Below are 20,755 nucleotides of genomic sequence, written 5' to 3'. Positions count from 1 at the left end.
ATCCTCCCCTTTCCTTAGTAAGCTGCAATGTTTTAAATCTAGTCCTAGGCTTTTTCCCTTCCCACAGATTTCCTGATATTTATTTATCCCATTCATCGAGCTGCTGAGTTGGCACTTCCACTGGTAGAGTTTGAAAAAGATAAAGCAGCTTAGGTAAGATATTCATTTTAACACAGTCAACTCTAGAGTACAGACTCAAATAGGGAATAACGTTCCATCTGAGCAAGTCTGACTTAATCTTAGCAGTTACAGAGCCATCATTAAGCTTGAATAGTTCTGAGGTTTCCTTGGCCAAATTAACTCCAAGATATCTGATTTAATCCCAGTTAAAGTTATGCTTCTTTCTAATATGATTCGGTGGATCGTAATTAAAGGTAATAATTAGGGTCTTCTGAATATTGAGCTTATACCCTGAGAGCAAGCCGTACTCTTCAAGAAGAGATATTACACTTCGTAAGGACTTTGTGGGCTGTAATAGATATACCAGTACGTCATCAGCAAACAGAGCCAGTTTATGTTCCCCAAGTTTTGTTTCTATACCTTTAATTTCAGTGTTCTGTCTTATCCACTGGCTCAATGGAACGTGTCAATAACTGAACTATGAAATTGTGATCACACCTTTATATAGAAACAACCACCTAACAGAGTCGAATGCTTTTTCCGTATCTAAGCTTAAAAGAGCTGCTTCTGTTCGATGCTGGTTAATGTGTCTAATAATATGTAGCGTCCTTCTGATATTGCCCTGTGTTTGTCTTCCTCTGACAAAGCCAGTCTGGTCCAAATGAATTAAATCAGGTAGTATCTTTTCTATTCTTCAAGCTAGTATAGATGTACATATTTTATAGTCAACATTCAATACACTAACAGGTCTATAATTACTACATTCCAGTTTATCTTTGCCTTCCTTTGGAATTACAGAAATAATCGCTACCCTCCAAGAAGGTGGAACTTCTTTTTTTGGAAGTACCCAAACCTTCAATAGAGTCGGAGTCAGTTCCTCTTTAAATGATTTGTACCACTCAGCAGTGAAGCCATCCGCCCCCTGGAGACTTGTTTATTTTCAGTCTATATATATATAGTCTATATATTTCAGTCTATATATTGCTACTCGCAATTCCTCTTTTGTTATTTCAGCTACCAGATTTTGATTTTGTTCCTCCATAACAGATGACAGATTCAAAGAGGTCAGAAATGCATCTATCTGGAGATCATTATTAGTTTGTGGTTGAGAATATAGTTTTTTGTGAAAAAGCTTCAAAACTCTGATGAATTTCTCCAAGAGTATGCTCTATTTTTCCAGATTCCGGGTTCCTTATCTTACAAATGTTGCTGACTGCTTGTTGTTTTTGTAATTTGTATGATAAAATCTTCATAGCTTTTCCACCTACTTCATAGTGCCGCTGCTTTAAGAACAACAGCTTTTTTGAATTTTATTGTATATATATATGATATCTGTCTCATTCCTTAATTTTTTACTTCATCTTTCACCTTATTATCTTTATTGTGAATATAGTCATTCTGTAATTGCTTTAATTTAGTTGTAGCTGTTGCTGTTTAAGTTTCTTCATATAGGAAACAGTAGCAATAATCCTACCCCTCATCACAGCCTTAAGGGCATTCCAAAGCACAGACGGCGTCACCTCACCATTATCGTTCAGTTCGAGATGTGTTTGAACTTCCGTCTTTAACTGCCCCTTGGTTTAGGGGTTGTTCAGTATACCTGAATTCAATCTCCAAATTGTGGACCGTGGCTTTCTGTTCAGATGGAGAGACATATAAACCGGACTATGGTCAGAGATATCCATTGGTCTTCTCTTTTCTGTGTAAGTCTCTGCTGTACATGAAGAAGTAATCTATTCTAGAATAGACATCATGAGGAGAGGAATAATGGGTGTAGTCTCTGCTAGATGGATACAGTACCCTCCATACATCTATTACTCCCAGTTCTTCCATCAATACCGTTATCTTTTTACTCATTTGTTTTAGCTCTGGATTCCTTGTAGAACAGTCTAATCTTGAATCTAAACGTATATTCATGTCCCCTCCGCATATCAAAATCCCCTCCGTGTTTGTTCCCATTGACAAATATTTCTCTGTAAAAATTCCAGCCACTGCCCGGAGGAGCACACACATTCAAAATGTTCACTAATGTTCCTTCTATTTTTCCGGTTATCATTACAAATCTACCTTCTTTGTCCTTTACCTCAGATATATGTTCATACCTCAGTGTGTTATGTAGTAGTACCGCCACTCCTCTCCAGTGCCCAGATTTGTAAGAAGATGAAAACACATTTTCAAAGCCCATTCTCTTTAATTTAGCGTGCTCTTTATTGCTGAGATGTGTTTCTTGCAAAAGCGCCAGCTGTACTTTATCTTTCTTTAATTTACACATGATCTTTGCTCTCTTAATTGGATTGAGTAACCCATTAATGTTGAAGGTAACTACTCTCATATTTCCTGTTCAAATGACAATCCTGTGATCTGCAGTAGGTAAGCTTCCCTTTGTTGTAGTAACTAAAACACATGATGAAACAAATGAAGACCTCCTTAACATTTTCAAAAAAGCAAGCAGAAAAAAAGAGAACTTCAATGTAATGAACCTGTATGACTTCCCAGGCAGAGGTCTCATCAGCGACCTTACACGAGCCAACGAAGGACTCAAAGGGAAAACCCCTCTCTCCAAACCGATAGAGAGGGCCCTTGGTGGCGACGCATGAAAGTTCCATTTTTAGCCGTTAATCGCTATTAGCCCGATACCGCTGTTTTACAGTCTGCTAGATTAGAACAGAGTTTCTGTTTGAGTCTAATCAATGTTCGAAGGAAACGGACTCGCTCAACCCTCGTCCTGTAATCCCTTGGTATTCCTATTCTTTCTCCGCCCCACACAGCGCTGAATCCCGCCTAAACGGCTTCAGTCTATCCCTGTAACCTGTTTTACATCCACTGCGAGACGTTCGAGCCCTGAACTGTCGGCCAGCTTTTTGCCAAGTCAGCTGCCGTAGCTGTTCCATCAGCGTCTCCGGAGGTCTTATGATTTAAACGGGCAGCCCTCTCCTCGACATGTCCTGCGTCGCCTCCTCCACCGTTTCGTATGTTTTTATCATATCATATTTTTTATCATATTTCACTTTTAGCCTGGCAGGGTACAGGGTCTGAAAGCGAATTTCACTCTCCTTCAGCATTTTCCGAACGCCCGGGCGTAGTCGTTGTTTGCCCCTCCAGACGAAATCCTTGTGTTACTATGCCAAGCGGAGAACCGTTTCCTTCATTCTGAAGCTGAGAAACTTCACCAGGATGGATCTCGGCTGTGCTCCTGCCGGCGGCTGCAATCCGAGAGAGCGGTGAGCTCTTTGAATTTGAAGATTAACATCTTCGGGTACTACTTTTGCCGTAGTAGTTCTTCCACGAAGGATACCATCGAGGGGGATTCCTTTTCTGCTTCCTCTGGGATCCCATATATTCTGATATTCTCGCGTCTAGAGCGGCCCTCTTGATCTGTTACTTTAGCTTCTAATTGCGTTTGTAGCTTTAGCATTCCTGCTAAAACGTCTTCCGTGCTCTGAATTCTTTCTTCCACTTTCTCAATTCTGCTTTCCACCTCAGCAAGTCTAGTGTTTGTTTTTGTAATCTCCCCCTTAATGTCCTCGAGCCGGTTTTCGTTATCTTGTCTGAAATCTCTTAATTCTCGAAGAATTAGAGCCAAATCGACATTGTCGTCACCTACGTATGTACAACTCTCACCGGCCCGGTCATCCTCCAGAGAGCCGCTGCGGCTTCGTCTCGCTTCATCGCATATCTCCGTTTGTTGCGTGGTCTGCCTGCTCCTTAACCTAGTGTCCATCTTTAGCCCTTCTTGTTCGCTGTTTTAAATTACTCAGTACAAAATTCTTGTTTTATGGGGCTTTTAACGCATGTTGGTTCGAGAGAGCCTCCTTTATGCCGCCATCTTTGCTGGTGTCAAAACCGGAAGCCCAGAATTGTCTATCTAAAGACCTCATGATGAATCCTAGACATAATGTAAGCATTCTGATTAACAATAAATCGATTTAGTGAAAATCTACTTTTACATGCGTATTTTGCTGCTCTCATTCTCTCCCTCAGTACCAGATCCTCTCACTCTTCTCCCTGTTCTCTCCCTCTGCTCTCTCCTCCTGATGTCTGTAGGAAATCTGCTGTAACTGTTAGATTTATTTATTCAGCTTAATAATTTCACACATCAGGAGAAAAACTTCAAACCAGATCAAATAAACTAAACGCTGCCCACTGAGAGATTCTTACACCAGTCTGTGCTGTGTAGGTGACTGTAGGCCCGTGTGGTTGTTTGAACACAGATTGCTGCATAATCCATGTAACAGTATATATAGTAAAACAAAATCAAGCCTTACAGAAGAACGTCTTTTTCAAGTTTCTGACGCAAAACCTATTTGTTAACACTCTGAACATCAACCAGTAGCTTAGCAGCATCTTAGAACCTGGCCAAAGCTGTCGCTCTGAAAATGGCGCTGAGCGCGGTTGCTAAGCAACATCTGATGAAAGCTAATGGACAGTCGGGCTTAGCTACTACGCTAACATTAGCTAGTGATTTCACCCCCAGACTGAGCCACATCTGGAGCTAAAATAGGGATAAAAATAAACGTGATAAATAAAATAAAACGGGATAAATAAACAAATAGCTAAATTGCTGTAAATTTACTGTGGATTTACCACCTTACTGTATTTTATAATAATTGTAAAATACTGTTAAATAATCATAACTCGCATGTAAATTAACAGTAATGCGGTCAGTTAACCAATAACAGTAGATAACTGTTCATTTATCAGCATAATACAGTATTTTCTGTCAAGCTGTGGAAACGCGCCATCGTCCCTTAGTCCAGTCACTATAGTCCAGTCACTATACGTCAACATCGTACTGATGACTGTAGGCACTGTTTCTGTTTTCATGATAACCCTTTTTTATCGAAACTGCTCAAACGGCTGAAACTCATTTTGAGTGACAAAACGTGTTTTTTTTCCTGAGCTTGATGTGATGGGTGAGTCGGATCATTTGGCTCAGCTGTTGGAGAACTTTTTCGGCTCATCTTGTTTTCCACTGTTTGCGCTCTCCTCTAGTCTCTGTGCCCTGTAGACCGTCTCAGTCAGTGCATGGACTGCCGAGCAGTGTGTATTAATGAACAAACTCTCAGACGTGAGCCAACTTCCATCGTTCACGCAAAGGAGTCAACACGAGCCAGCTCATCTGCGACCGACACTTTGGGCTGCATAGCTTCGATAAGAGCAGTCGTGAAGTTCAGCTATTAACATTGCGCTCATCTTCTGATACTGTCAGTGTCCAGTATTGTTTTGTCTGCATAATTATTAAACATGTAAGATTTCAGACTTTCAGAATTTGGTCTGTTACTGTCAGAATTAGGAAAGTTACTAAGTTAGCGAAGAAGCTCGAAGCTAGCTCTGTACCTTGAACATAAGCCGATGTTCCGCCGTGTGTACAGGCGGATAAGCCGATGTTCCGCCATGTGTACAGACGGATAAGCCGATGTTCCGCCGTGTGTACGGGCGGATAAGCCGTTGTTCCGCCGTGTGTACGGGCGGATAAGCCGTTGTTCCGCCGTGTGTACGGGCGGATAAGCCGTTGTTCTGCCGTGTGTACGGGCGGATAAGCCGTTGTTCCGCCGTGTGTACGGGCGGATAAGCCGATGTTCCGCCATGTGTACAGACGGATAAGCCGATGTTCCGCCGTGTGTACGGGCGGATAAGCCGATGTTCCGCCATGTGTACAGACGGATAAGCCGATGTTCCGCCGTGTGTACGGGCGGATAAGCCGATGTTCCGCCATGTGTACAGACGGATAAGCTGATGTTCCGCCGTGTGTACGGGCGGATAAGCCGATGTTCCGCCGTGTGTACCAGTGCATAAGCTGCTGATCTGCTACGTTTACCGGCTTAGCTTCGAACCTCTTCTTAGCGAAGAAGCTAGCTCTGTAGCTTGAGCAGTGTTAGCTAGCTAGCTAGCAAGCAGCAAAGTTTCAGACCTTTGTGAAGTTTATTTGAGGTCATCTTATTCTTTATTTATTTAACTTAGTTTAAAACATGTTATGAATAAAAGCTAGCCTATTAGCCCACCAGTTTTCCAGCCATTTTATAAAATATATCTGTAAATAAAATATTGCAAATATTGCAATTTGACATATTTTCATGTATGCCAGCCTGGGTTACCTCCCTGCCTTGGTCATGACCTTTTTGAGGGCGTTGTTTCTTTTGATTTGGCACTGTACATTAAACATCTTGTCACAGTGGAGAAACAGTTCACACATCTTGATTTGAATCGGCTGCATAACAGTTCAAATATCTTGGTAGTGATGCGAGCAACAAACCCTGTGAGGTGAACCCAGGTGCAGAGAAGCTGTCTGGACATGCAGTCCAGAACTGGTGCTTCCTCAGGATGTTACCTGTGTTAATTGGGTGACAAAATAGTAAACGCAGCTGACGGTGAGGTATGGCAGCTAATTTTACAGCTCAGGGAGATTGTGGACCTTATTGCTGCTCCAGCTATTTCCAGGGGGCAGGTAGCCTATTTAGGGGTCCTAATAGAGGGAGTATTTGGATTTTAGAATACAAATCTTTCCAGATCACCCGCTTAAGCCAAAGCACCACTATATCCTCCATTATCCTGAACTCATCTTTCACTTTGGACCACTCATCCACTTGTGGACTTTAAGGTTTGAAAGCAAACATACTTCAAGCGATGTGCAAGAAAACTGCAAAACTTTAAAAACCTGTGCAGTACCTTGGCAGAGACATCAACTTTCGCAAGCTTTTCTAGGTGCTGGCCCCCCGTTTCCCACCTGATGTTGTGGTGGAAAGATGCACAGAGTTTGTCTTGAAAGACTACAGTGATAACATCAGACACTCAGTTGCTCATTACAGCTTTGATCCTCTACACACTGTGGTTACCCATGCTGTGTCAGTAAAAGGGCCTGAGTACAGGAGTAAAATGCTTGTTGTGATAACTCAGAACGATGACGGCCTTATTGTTGGTCAAATTAGACCGGCTGTTATTCATAGGAGCTCCTGTGTTTTTTTCATTGCTGAACAGTATGAAGCTGTGCGTCTGCCAGAATTTGGTGTTTATTACATTAAACCAGTGCACAGAGCCTACTGCTACATGATCAAACCTGATGACTGATTTTTATCACTCATATCAAATTTTTAATGCACAACGTAAAAATTAATTTATAAATAAAAATTAATTACGGAAAAATACATTTAAAGGGGGGTTGTTTATTTTCAATGCTGAATAAGAAACCGTGTGTAAGTTTAATTAAACTAACTGCAGCTGGACTAAACATATCAGCACATATAAATGGAATAAAACTGTGAGTAAAGCTACGTGGAAAAACAGCTCGCAGCTTTGAGATTACAGTGTACTGCATCTGAATAAACAGAGCAGGAATCTGATAATAAACAGAGCAGGAATCTGATCATAAACAGAGCAGGAATCTGATAATAAATACAGCAGGAATCTGATCATAAACAGAGCAGGAATCTGAAAAAGCCGGTTCTCCTTCCTCCGTCCGTCCAATCAGAACTGAGGCTGTTTTAACGCCGCAGCGATGAGGCGGAGATGATGATGACGCTGCCACTTTAAATCGCATAGCCGACGAGCAGATGATGCATATACGACTTTAGAAATGTTTTTACGAAAGTGAGCGAGTGACGGGACGCGCATGCGCGAGGCCCCTGCACATCAGGGTGGGAATCCCCACAGTAAGAGCTCCTCATTTAAACGCATGGCACGGCTGCAGCGTGTGGAGGTTCAGTTTAACCTGCTGAGCTTTAGAGTAGAGGCTGAAAAACAGCTGAAATCAGGGTTGCCATATTTCTTCTGTAGTTTCCAGCCAAAAAAACGTTAAAAACTCAAAATACATGAAAATCACTCAAAAAGTGCACAGGAGAAACGGTGTGGGGTCATTTTAACCACTGCAAGAAATAATACAGCATTTAACCAGCAGCACAGACAGCAACAGGATAGCGGACCACTGTTGGCCCACTGATGGCAAAGCTGGCGGCCCATGGCTGTTTGCTCAGCGTTTTCTGGGCGGCCCACTTGCCACTAGACAAAACACCACTTATTGTTGCTCTTTTTCACTCACAGTCCAGTTTACACACTTTTTACACACTTCATTTTTTCTTTCATTAATATTTGTAGATTTGTTAAAATAGAGAATTATTTTAATCAAGAATTTAGCGCAGTGTCAGCAACAGCATTTGTCAACAAAATCATTTCATTTAAGACAGTCATTGTTTTTCATCTCAGTTATTTAGAGTAATTGTCTTATTTTCCAAAATAAAAGACTCTGTGCTTTTCAAATCTGTTTGAGGAGATTAAAAACTATTTAGATCTTGTATGCAGGACAGTAATCTTGGTGGTCTGAGGGTGGACCAGTAGTGGCAAACAGTCAGCGGGGTGCCGACCTTATCAAGCCAGCAGACCAATATGTGCTGCTATCTGCAGAGGTAGCATGTTTATTGATCTTTTTAAATAGATTTTAATTATATGAGGTCTTCGTGTCATTTGCAGCGACTCCTCAACGTATAATAGCAATAACTGTCTTAAATTTTAAATAAAATATCTTTAAAAATTAAAAATCTGTGGCTGAAATGTTAATCCCTGATACAGTATGTTTGAAAAACATACTAAAATTTTAATATGAATTTATGGATTCGCAACGTTCTCAGTGTTTGAACAACTGCAATAGACATATTTTTTGTATTTTAAAACTGGCTTGTTGAAAATCCTTATACGTCACTGACCCATCAAAAAACAATGGAAAAACATTTCAGTTTCTAATCTACAGCAGTGTCTCCTCAGTTCCCCAACGCTTACAGAGTGTTGATAAAGAACAGGTGATGAAACACAGTGGTAAACAGGCCCCCGTCACCACTTTTTTGCAACATTCAAAATGGGCATATATTTTTTCAAAAAACAATAAAATTTCTCAGTTTCAACATTTGATTTGTTGTCTTTGTAGTATTTTCCTTTAAAAATATGGTTCACATGATTTGCACATCATTGCATCCTATTTTTATTTACATTCTGCACAGCATCCCAACTATTTTGGAAATGTATATTTAAACCACAATCCTCTCCTCAAATCAGTACAGGATGATCTAAATCATGGGTGAATATGACCCTCTTATGAACAGATCAGAAATCATCAAAAGGACTAAACTACCAAAAATAAACTACCTTTAATTTCACATTTTTCTAAGCCTGAACAGTAAAAAAGCAATAAATATCTGAATTACAAAAACCTAATTTATTAACCTAAATATCCCAATCCAATTATTCCAATCTACCTGGTTCAATTATCTCTATATGGTCATGACTAATTTCTATGAAAAACAGAATCCAGCTGTCCACACTATGAAGAATAACACTGCGAGGTGGTTTAGATCCCCAATTTTTACAGTTATTTTTGTGACACACAGTTATTTAAAAATGGATACAGCCCAGCGATCAGCGTAACTCCTGGAGTGAAACTGACCAATCACAGGGTCAAGAAATACACATTTCTGATCTAGCATAGGAACCTCCAGTCCCGCAGTGAGGCCATGTTAATTAGCCTCACGTTCAATCCAGACGGACGAGCTGTGAGCAGGGGGCGGCGCCTTCCTGCCGGCTCTGGCAGCTGCCATCGGGGCCCGGTGGACGGGCGCACGCCACACACACCTACTTAAAAACCCAAACAGCAGCCACACCCACAACAGATTTATGGAAAGTTCTCAAAATCACCAACTCAACAGCGCTGATATGGAAACACACTCCACTGTGGAACAAACCAGACTGTCTGCACAATAAAAAATCCCTAAAAGGAAAAACAAAAGCATCTCATTAAACATTAGACATTAAACAAACCACGTCTAGAGGAATCAGTCCAGACCTACAGAACTGGGACTGTGGAAACTTTTCTTCAGTACCTACAACTAAAATCTGCCATCTGCCATCATCCACACTGTACATTTAAAATAGTTTAATGTTAATAACTTCATATATATCATAATTTAGTAACATGATTCAGAACCACCTCACACAGCAGAAGAAATGTTTAAAGGTACCATTTTAAAATCTCCCTCACAAACTTTTCTAAACAATTAAACTACACTGTCTTAACATCACAACTTCCAGATGCACAATGGGAGACAGATCTGAGCATCACACCCAGCGCCAACTGTACCAAAGTTCAACACCTATAATTATACCATCCTCAAATAAACACGTTTACCAGCTTTATATTTATGTGTGCTGTAAGCTGCTGCATGTACTTTACTGTATATGTACACACAAATACTGAACTCCTGATTATTAGAATTATAAAGTAGTCTCACAGAGATTGGGGGGATGTGGGGATGTGGGTTTTATAAAAATTAAAAAGTAAAAAAAGCTTTGTCAGGTTATAAACGTGGTGCAGAGTCACAGCGCAGTACCTCTATTTTTGCTATTGTTAGCTGTAGCGCAGAGTAAGACTGTGCAGCAGTCGTGTATCAGCAAATCAGCTGTTATGTTTTAATATTAAGCATCTTAAAGTAGTTTATGGTTTGTAAACAGCTGTGTCTGACAGTATTTTCAGTTTTATAAAGGGAAATGTGTCAGGTCATGGTGATTTCTGGGCAAGTTCTGCTGCTGAAGTCAAGACGATGTTGACTTCGCCTTCCAAACGAGAGCCTTTATCATACGTATATGTATTGATCCACTGATCAATTATCAGTGTTTCTCAACCACATATTTATCCTCAGTTTCCATTTCCACTACACATTAAACACAAACAGGTCTGATCCAGTTTAGCTTTGTCTGTGTCACGTGATGACGGGGGGATCTGGGAGCTGTTTTTCATAGCTTTAACTCAATATGTGTGTTATACTCTCTCTCTCTCTCTCTCTCTCTCTCTCTCCCTCTCTCTTTCTCTGCCATATCGTTTATTTTGTGCTCCCTCCCAACAAAAAACACACACAAAGATAATCAGCACACCACTGCACCACACAGGTGAACTCACACAAACTGGGGCAGAGAAGTCAGTATTTGCCTCTACAGTCTGTTTATGCTGACTTTACTCTGTCTGACTGAACAGAATTGTGGGGTTTAAACATTAATACAGTGTTTTTTATTTGTGTGTGTAAAACAGACCCACAGAGAGAATGTTTCTGTACATAAACGCCTGATTTTAGGTTCAGTGCTCAGTGTGGCTCAGATCAGCCAAGCTGCTGCAGCTCAGTTTTCATAACGACTGAATCTCAAACCGCTCCATTCTTCCTATATACTGTAAGTAATGAAATAAGCAGTGCACTTTTGTTCAGTGTTTGAACTGTGCACATGTGGCTGAACCCCATAATATATCATTTAATATATCAGACATACTATGCACTGATTGGCTGAAGGAGTCGGTGTTTCATTCCTACAGAGTGCAGTATGTAGAGAGCAGAGAGCTGTTAGAGATTCAGCCACGTTCTGCTCAGGACTCTGGAGCGCAGTGTGTAGTTTTAAATTATGACGCAGATTTATTGGACACCGTCCACACACAGATCTGTCTGTAGGGGCTGTTAAACACGCAGTGTGACCCCCACACTCATCACAGCATGTCAGACAGAGTGAGTGTATAAATTACAGGCTTTGTCTGTAAATTATGATCTAAACATACAGTGAATAACCAAAGATCAGGATTTCTAAAACTGCAGTTTATGTCTGGCTTTATCTGTTAGGATTGTATAAGGCCCACAGTTTGGCCCACGAGCCAATGACAGCGCAGACAGGACTCTACTAGCCAATCACAGCGCAGACAAGACTCCACAAGCCAATCACAGCGCAGGATGCGGGCTCTGCCGGAATACGGGTGGGAAAAATAACGTGACCGCACCCAGACAGGCAACTTCCCCGGAACCATAAAGTGAACCCGTTCTAAGCGAAACCGCTCCTCTTCTCCGTCCCGGTTCTGAGTGTCTCAGCCCGGTACCACAGAGATGCAGGACTAAATGAACTCAGAGTCTCAGACTCAGCGGGCGGGGGTTCGGCTCGCGGTGCTGCTGCTGAGCTCGGACCGGTCCAGTTATTACAGTTAGAGTCGTATCGTTACTCACTGCTCTCTCCGGTGAAGCTCTGCCTCAGCAGGAGTCCTCCGGCTCTCCTTCTGACTCAGTGCCTCCTGTAGTTCTGACTCTTTCCTCAGTTTTATTGTCCGTTAGAGACTCAGATCAGGAACTCAGCGCAGCTCCGCTCCTCTCTCCTCCACAAAATGGCGCCGCTGCTCGGTGAGGAAACGCTCTGCTTTCGGTTTCGGTGAGCTGCGGCTGTAGAATGGCGGAGGTGGGCGGGGCTAATGTGGAGCTCGACCAATCACAGCGCTCTTTATCAAACTGAACTACCGCAAAAGTAGCGGCTGAACCTCTAACGGCTCTCCGCTCCGCACAGAGAGCGCTACGGAGCTGAACACGGACTACTGACCCAGACAGGGAATAACGGGTCTGATAAACGGTCATTCGGGGTCCAGCAGGGCGGACAGCTCCATACTGGACTAACAGAGCCCGGTTTGGGTGGAGAAACACGGACTACTGACCCAGACAGGGAATAACGGGTCTGATAAACGGGCATTCGGGGTCCAGCAGGGCGGACAGCTCCATACTGGACTAACAGAGCCCGGTTTGGGTGGAGAAACCAGAACTTCAGAACTCACTAAGCGCCTTAAAGAGGAAGGAGGAGCAGGAAGGGCGCTGTGTGGCCTGGACTTCCGGGGGAGAAAGAGAGAGACAGAGAGAGAGAGAGTGAGACAGAGAGTGAGATGAAGATACATATGTATATATACACATATATACTGAGACAGAGAGAGAGGAACAATAGAGGGGCCCGATGGAGAGAAAAGAGAGAGTGCGTGAGAGGAAGGGAGAGGAGGGGTTAGAGAGAGAGAGAGAGAGAGAGAGAGAGAGAGAGAGAGAGAGAGGAGAGAGAGAGAGGGCTGCGTTCTGTGATAAAGACCCTCTGATTGACAGGCTATGATGCGAGTGCTCACACAGCACAAGGCAGTAAACGGTTTAGTGCTGGTCTTTTATCTCAAAGGCAAATAATCAACTTCAGCCAAACTTAGATCTGAACAGAAACTCAGGGAGGAACAGGACGTGGATACATTTGGTTGCAGTTCCTTCATCAGTGTGATGAGATATTAGGATTTGGACGGATGTTGTTTGTCTTAGATTAAACCTACACAACACCTGTAACACGTTACCACATTTTATTAGATACACTGCACAGAGTTAAATTAGAAATGTAGATCCAGCATGGACCGGCGACCTGTCCAGTCCTGCCTACCACCCAGTGACTGCTGGGATAGGCTCCAGCATCCCTCACGACCCAGAAGGATAAGCGGTTTAGAAAATCTGTGTGTGTTTCTGTGTGTGTCTGTGTGTGTGTGTGTGTGTGTCTGTGTGTCTGTGTGTGTGTGTGTGTGTCTGTGTGTGTGTGTGTGTGTGTGTGTCTGTGTGTCTGTGTGTGTGTGTGTATGTATGTGTGTGTGTGTGTGTGTGTCTGTGTCTGTGTGTGTGTCTGTGTGTGTGCGTGTGTCTGTGTGTGTGCGTGTGTCTGTGTGTGTGTCTGTGTGTGTGCGTGTGTCTGTGTGTGTGCGTGTGTCTGTGTGTGTGTCTGTGTGTCTAAGAACAGTTAAAACACCGTCGCCCAAAACTGTGCTAAGCTGAGTCCAGTGGCACACGTGACACCAAGATGACACGACTCCATTATGAGTGACAGCCAAGCCCATAAATCTCACCACGCTAAAGGCTAAGCTAATGCTATTCACACTAACCTAACGCTTCACACCACACTGCTTATCCTCTCTATAGCTACTCAGAATGAGTTCAGCTGGACTTTGGATTGGAAATGTCTATAAACACCTTATGATGAATCCCAGACACACAGTAGACATTCTGATTATCAATAAACTGATTCAGTGAAAATCTACTTCTACAGCTCTCAGACTCTGTTCAGCTGCTCATTCTCTCCCTCAGTACCAGATCCTCTCACTCTTCTCCCTGTTCTCTCCCTCTGCTCTCTCCTCCTGATGTCTGTAGGAAATCTGCTGTAACTGTTAGATTTATTTATTCAGCTTAATAATTTCACACATCAGGAGAAAAACTTCAAACCAGATCAAATAAACTAAACGCTGCCCACTGAGAGATTCTTACACCAGTCTGTGCTGTGTAGGTGACTGTAGGCCTGTGTGGTTGTTTGAACACAGATTGCTGCATAATCCATGTAACAGTATCCGGGGTTTGGACTGAAAATGTTATCAGATGTGAATCGGCTCATGGAGGCACCTTTTTCAGCTAAATCTCACCAAACATGATAAACGGGATAAATAAACAAACAGCTGAACTGCTGTAAATTTACTGTGGATTTACCACAGTTTCTTACTGTATTTCATAATAACTGTAAAATACTGTTAAATAATCAAACCTCGCATGTAAATTAAAAGAATGTTAATGTTAAAAGAAGAGCTGATGAAACTTTTTTGGAACGTGTTGTTGGCATCAAATTCAAAAAGGGCTCATATTTTTCAAAAAGCAATAAAATTTCTCAGTTTCAACATTTGATTTGTTGTCTTTGTAGTATTTTCCTTTAAAAATATGGTTCACATGATTTGCACATCATTGCATCCTATTTTTATTTACATTCTGCACAACGTCCCAACTTTTTTGGAAATGGGGTTGTATAATTAAACCACAATCCTCTCCTCAAATCAGTACAGGATGATCTAAATCATGGGTGAATATGACCCTCTTATGAACAGATCAGAAATCATCAAAAGAACTAAACTACAAAAATAAACTACCTTTAATTTCACATTTTTCTAAGCCTGAACAGTAAAAAGCAATAAATATCTGAATTACAAAAACCTAATTTATTAACCTAAATATCCCAATCCAATTATTCCAATCTACCCAGTTCAATTATCTCTATATGGTTATGACTAATGTCTATGAAAAACAGAATCCAGCTGTCCACACTATGAAGAATAACACTGCGAGGTGGTTTAGATCCCCAATTTTTACAGTTGTTTTTGTGACACACAGTTATTTAAAAATGGATACAGCCCAGCGATCAGCGTAACTCCTGGAGTGAAACTGACCAATCACAGGGTCAAGAAATACACATTTCTGATCCAGCATAGGAACACGGCGAGTGAGAGGTGGATGGCGCGTGAGTCCTGAGCCCCGCCTCCTGGGCACCGCCTCCAGTCCCGGCAGTGAGGCCATGTTAATTAGCCTCACATTCAATCCAGACGGACGAGCTGCAAGCCCCGAGCCCCGCCTCCTGGGCGCCGCCCCCTCTCACTCACCGTGTTCCTCTCCCCCGCCGGGCTTCGTCCCTGCTCGGAGCTCAGGCCCTGCCTTCCTGCCAGCTCTGGCAGCTGCCATCAGGGCCCGGTGGACTACTTAAAAACCCAAACAGCAGCCACAGCCACAACAGATTTATGGAAAGTTCTCAAAATCACCAACTCAACAGCGCTGATATGGAAACACACTCCACTGTGGAACAAACCAGCCTGTCTGCACAATAAAAAATCCCTAAAAGGAAAAATAAAAGCATCTCATTAAACATTAGACATTAAACAAACCACGTCTAGAGGAATCAGTCCAGACCTACAGAACTGGGACTGTGGAAACTTTTCTTCAGTACCTACAACTAAAATCTGCCATCTGCCATCATCCACACTGTACATTTAAAATAGTTTAATGTTAATAACTTAATATATATCATAATTTAGTAACATGATTCAGAACCGCCTCACACAGCAGAAGAAATGTTTAAAGGTACCATTTTAAAATCCCCTCACAAACTTTTCTAAACAATTAAACTACACTGTCTTAACGTCACAACTTCCAGATGCACAATGGGAGAAAGATCTGAGCATCACACCCAGCGCCAACTGTACCAAAGTTCAACACCTATAATTATACCATCCTCAAATAAAGACGTTTACCAGCTTTATATTTATGTGTACTGTAAGCTGCTGCATGTACTTTACTGTATATATGGGTCAATGACGTATAAGGATTTTCAATAGGCCAATTTTAAAATACAAAAAATAAGTATTATATTATATTATATTATGTTTACCTATGGAAACTTTCCTTACATTTTTTTCTCTGGTACACAGTAAAAAAGATTCACAGTAAAAATACTTCATGTGGTAACAAGTAAATTAACACATTTTTACTAACTAAACAATTACTTTGAATGAATGTTTTTTTAATCAAAGTAAATTGTACAGTTGAGTACAGCTCTATTGTTCTGAGTACAGCTCTATTGTATTCTATTGTTACCACAAATTAATGTTTTAGGTAGAACTGAAGAAACTTTTTACAGTGTAGCTAAAACAGTAATGTAACACAGCACCATGCCATAAATCTGCGTTGTATAGTTTATTTTCATTTTGGACTAATGATAGATGATAGCAGATGCAATGTTAACAAAAAATGCATTTCCTCCAGGTAATGAAAAAATACACAAGAGCAATTTTTATTTTTAAAAATTAAAAAAAAAAATGAAATTCATTTTTTTTCCTAGCAAGATACTCTACTTCCTACAGAGTCAGAATTAACACACTGCCTATGGTGAAAGATATTTACAATGGTATCTGGTAAAGTATATTAAAACAGTAATAGATATATAAATAAAAGTTAAGTGAAATTACATGTGCTTTATTTTCTGCACTTTTCTCATTATGTTGTACAAATATTAAACATAAACTGTTTCCAAAATATCAGAAAAAAATACTCAAATTGCATTAAAAATAGATTCCAAAAACACTAAAATTATATCTATTATAGAAAACACTCTGCAGTGGTCGCACCACATGATATTTGGTCGCACCACATGATATTTTCAAGTTCAGTAAAAGTTTACCAGCACAGAATTGGCCACAGAGAGAAAATAAGCTAGCTTTCCACAAAAGGTAACTATGAAATCTATAATGAAAATATATATTTGTAGAAATAATTTAATATCCATTCTTTTTTGAGGTCATACCACATGATGTACAAAAGTGGCAGCGACATGCCGGCCGTTAAAAAGGTTATTTTTTCCCAAATTTCAGAGAGACGTACAAGTCTGCTTGCTGCTTCCATGGGTCCTTGGCAAACTGCTATATGACGCAATCTCCTGCTTTTGAGATGGTTTTAACATAAACGTCCCAAAGTGGTCGTTTCTTGATGGTCACACCACATGATATTTCATAAAATGGACATCAGACAAAGTTTGTTGAAAAAATTTGAAATGCTTTGCAGTTTTGAACAGGACGACAAAACCCTTTGGAAATCACGACAAATGGGATAAAAAATAAAAATGAATAGATTTAGAGTCATTTCAAAGAAGTTTTCAAAACAGCAGTCATGGCTGGACGGGCACAACCCTCCAAACGAGAGCCTTTATCATACGTATAATGTATTGATCCACTAATCAATTATCATTACCATTATCATTTTCACTACACATACAAACACAAACTGGTCTGATCCAGTTTAGCTTCGTCTGTGTCACGTGATGATGGGGGGATCTAGGAGTTTGAGTTTTTTCATAGCTGAAACTGTGTGTTATACTAAATCCCAAACGGTCATTTGTTAACCATACTATTAAATATATTAGACATATTATTCACTGATTGGCTGAAGGAGTCAGGGAGCTGTTAGAGATTCAGCCCTGTTCTGCTCAGGACTCTGGAGCGCAGTGTGTAGTTTTAAATTATGACGCAGGTTTATTGGACACTGTCCACACACAGAGCTCTGCCTCAGCAGGAGTCCTCCGGCTCTCCTTCTGACTCAGTGCCTCCTGTAGTTCTGACTCTTTCCTCAGTTTTATTGTCCGTTAGAGACTCAGATCAGGAACTCAGCGCAGCTCCGCTCCTCTCTCCTCCACAAAATGGCGCCGCTGCTTGGTGAGGAAACTCCCTGCTTTCGGTTTCGGTGAGACGCTCCTCTCGTGCAGCATTGCCGCTGCAGAATGGTGGAGGTGGGCGGGGCTAAAGCGGAGCTCGACCAATCACAGCGCTCTTCAAACCCCACTTTGTGAATTAGGTTACATCACTACCTACCAATTGAATGGTCTCCCTTCTTTCTTCTGTTGTTTGTCTGTCAGTCTGTTGAATTCCTCCACTTCACTGAAATAGTAAAAAGACAACATAATTACTGCTCGCTTAACAGAAATATCTGTAACAATGGTAAAATGGTACATTAATTGATGTTACCACCACCACCAGGCAGTGACCAATATTTTATGGCATTATGTAAAAACAATTACATTCTTTACTCTTACCTGTGGTGATGAACTGGACCACAGAGGAAGACCTGCTTGGCCTGCTGCCAGGATAGATTTTTCAACACAGCTAGGCCATATATGATGGCCTACCAAAGGAAAAATTATCATTTTTAAATATACTGTTGTACCAATGCAGAATACAGAACAGCAAGTCATTATACATAGGTCTGTAAACACGTAGCACCATGGTAGATATACTGTTTATATAGGCTAGATTTTGAAAGTGCAGGAGCAGAAACAATCACAAATACATTACATGGTTGAGCTTACCTCTGGAAACAGAACACCAAAGATGAACTGCACTTCATCCGTGAAGCTTAGTTGTGTTGGTGTTCTATGCAGTAATGACTTCAGATAGGAAAAAAGGGTGTCCTGTTGTTCCTCACAGTCGAGGTAGACAGGCACCTGGGAAGAGGGCTTAAGAGGAATCCACTCTGAAGGCTTCCCGTTGAGCACACCCTGTAGGCAAATCAAGTTATACAAACTATTATTTCGTGGCAATTGATTGTTTCAGTTGATTGTGTGGTAGTTGTTAGTTACTGAACAACTGATAGTAAATGTCAGTTACATTAAATACATAGATTCTAAATTAAAGGTACAATAAATGAGCCACATAATTAAATGATAGGTTTTTGTTAATATTTCTAGCAAAGGTCCAGGTGAATCTGTCTATAATGAGATGAGAAAATCTTAACATCAGGTACCGACAAACGCTGCTCAGCTCCCTCTGATTGCACAGTGAAGTCCACCAGTCTCTTTTCATCTGCAGTGCGGTCAATGACAGCCTGCATGTGGACTGGTGCTGTCTTGCAACTCGGTATACTGGCTGAAGGGTTCCCTGGAGCAATTTTCTGGCCTCATCCGTCCAGAAAGCAAACCTTTGGCCATGGCTTTCAAACAACAACAACAACATCTTAAAATATTGCATAGGAAAAAGCTGAAGCACTGGTGGGTCTGCCATCAAGAGTTTTCTCTTTTATTACTTATGGTCAACAGATGTTCTACTTATGTTTTTTAAAGTTTGAGATCATGTACAAGTGACCCTTAAAACAAAATGATAACAAAACAAACATATACACATTGTTTAGAGCCATCGTACCCTTCTATTTTGAAGCGTTCCATGAGTAGAAGACACCACCACTTTCGAATCAAAGGCATGTCCATCTGAAAGAAGGAGAATTACAAGGAGAATCTGTAGTGCACAATGTATTCGTTCTCTTCAAGTTGAATAGTTTGTTGCAAAATAAACAACATTTTAAGTAATCATTTTCCTCTTTGGTTGTTTTTAAAATAAACTAACCTCCTGGAATTCAAACTCCATGCCTGATATAATGGAAAGGGTATACTGGAACAGAGAAGATGAAAAACAAAGCATTTTATTTACCATGCTGAGAGAGGCCTGTACAGACTTACCAAAACAACTGAGACCTTACCATAAGCACAAAAATGCCACAGTCATTTCCACAGATTTGGCGTGGTAAGCCCTAAAATGTAAGCAAATAAGTAAACAAACAAACAAACAAACAAACATGACCCACAGATAAAAGCTGCTGTTTTTGTCCATTATATGATTAATTCCAATGTGAAGTGGAGTACCAGGAACAATAATATTTCCTTAGGTAATTATGCATTAATTATTCACCACAACATCATGTCCAGTCTTCTCTGTCCAGCTCCCAGGATCGATTTGCTGAGCAATATCTCTGTAGAATGTTTTTTTTTAATTATTTAGGATTAATAATGAAACTGTTCTTTTGTACTATTGTACATAAGTCTGCAGTGGCTGCCAGATATCTGTCAAAATTTAGCCTAGTTTTCACATTAGAAGTTCTTCTTTGTGGGACTGGCTTGGAGCAGTGACATCAACAGATGTTTAAAAGAGATGAAAATTCTCCTAAAATCAGAGAAAAGATGAAATCAGAGATAATAAAAATAATTTGAAACAGATATAACAACCACAGAGACAAGACAATAGTAACATGTCCAAAACATACCAGTAAAGGCTATAGGAACGTAGCCAAAACATACCAGTAAAGGCTATAGGAACGTAGCCAAAACACACCAAAAAAGGCTATAGGAATGTAGCCAAAACATACCAGTAAAGGCTATAGGAACGTAGCCAAAACATACCAAAAAAGGCTATAGGAATGTAGCCAAAACATACCAGTAAAGGTTGTAGGAACGTAGCCAAAACATACCAGTAAAGGCTATAGGAATGTAGCCAAAACATACCAGTAAAGGTTATAGGAACGTAGCCAAAACATACCAGTAAAGGCTATAGGAATGTAGCCAAAACATACCAGTAAAGGCTATAGGAATGTAGCCAAAACATACCAGTAAAGGTTATAGGAACGTAGCCAAAACATACCAGTAAAGGCTATAGGAATGTAGCCAAAACATA

General features: G+C 40.9%; 1 protein-coding gene across 1 annotated transcript; it reads right to left on the bottom strand.

The window, feature by feature from the left end:
* Positions 1-17,967: 17,967 nt before the first annotated feature.
* On the bottom strand, positions 17,968-19,953 carry LOC118804444. The gene is made up of 8 exons (XM_036564952.1): positions 19,788-19,953; positions 19,655-19,699; positions 19,454-19,518; positions 19,059-19,244; positions 18,740-18,813; positions 18,625-18,707; positions 18,352-18,440; positions 17,968-18,196 (listed from the first exon to the last, which is right to left on the bottom strand). The coding sequence occupies exons 1-8, from the start codon at positions 19,788-19,790 to the stop codon at positions 18,127-18,129; spliced, it is 615 nt and encodes a 204-aa protein (XP_036420845.1). The 5' UTR covers positions 19,791-19,953; the 3' UTR covers positions 17,968-18,126.
* Positions 19,954-20,755: the final 802 nt, after the last annotated feature.

Source organism: Colossoma macropomum, unplaced genomic scaffold, assembly GCF_904425465.1.
Source record: "Colossoma macropomum unplaced genomic scaffold, Colossoma_macropomum, whole genome shotgun sequence".
Classification (NCBI taxonomy): domain Eukaryota; kingdom Metazoa; phylum Chordata; class Actinopteri; order Characiformes; family Serrasalmidae; genus Colossoma; species Colossoma macropomum.
The sequence above is the reverse complement of the archived record's forward strand: the minus strand, read 5'-3'. Positions and strand labels throughout refer to the sequence as shown.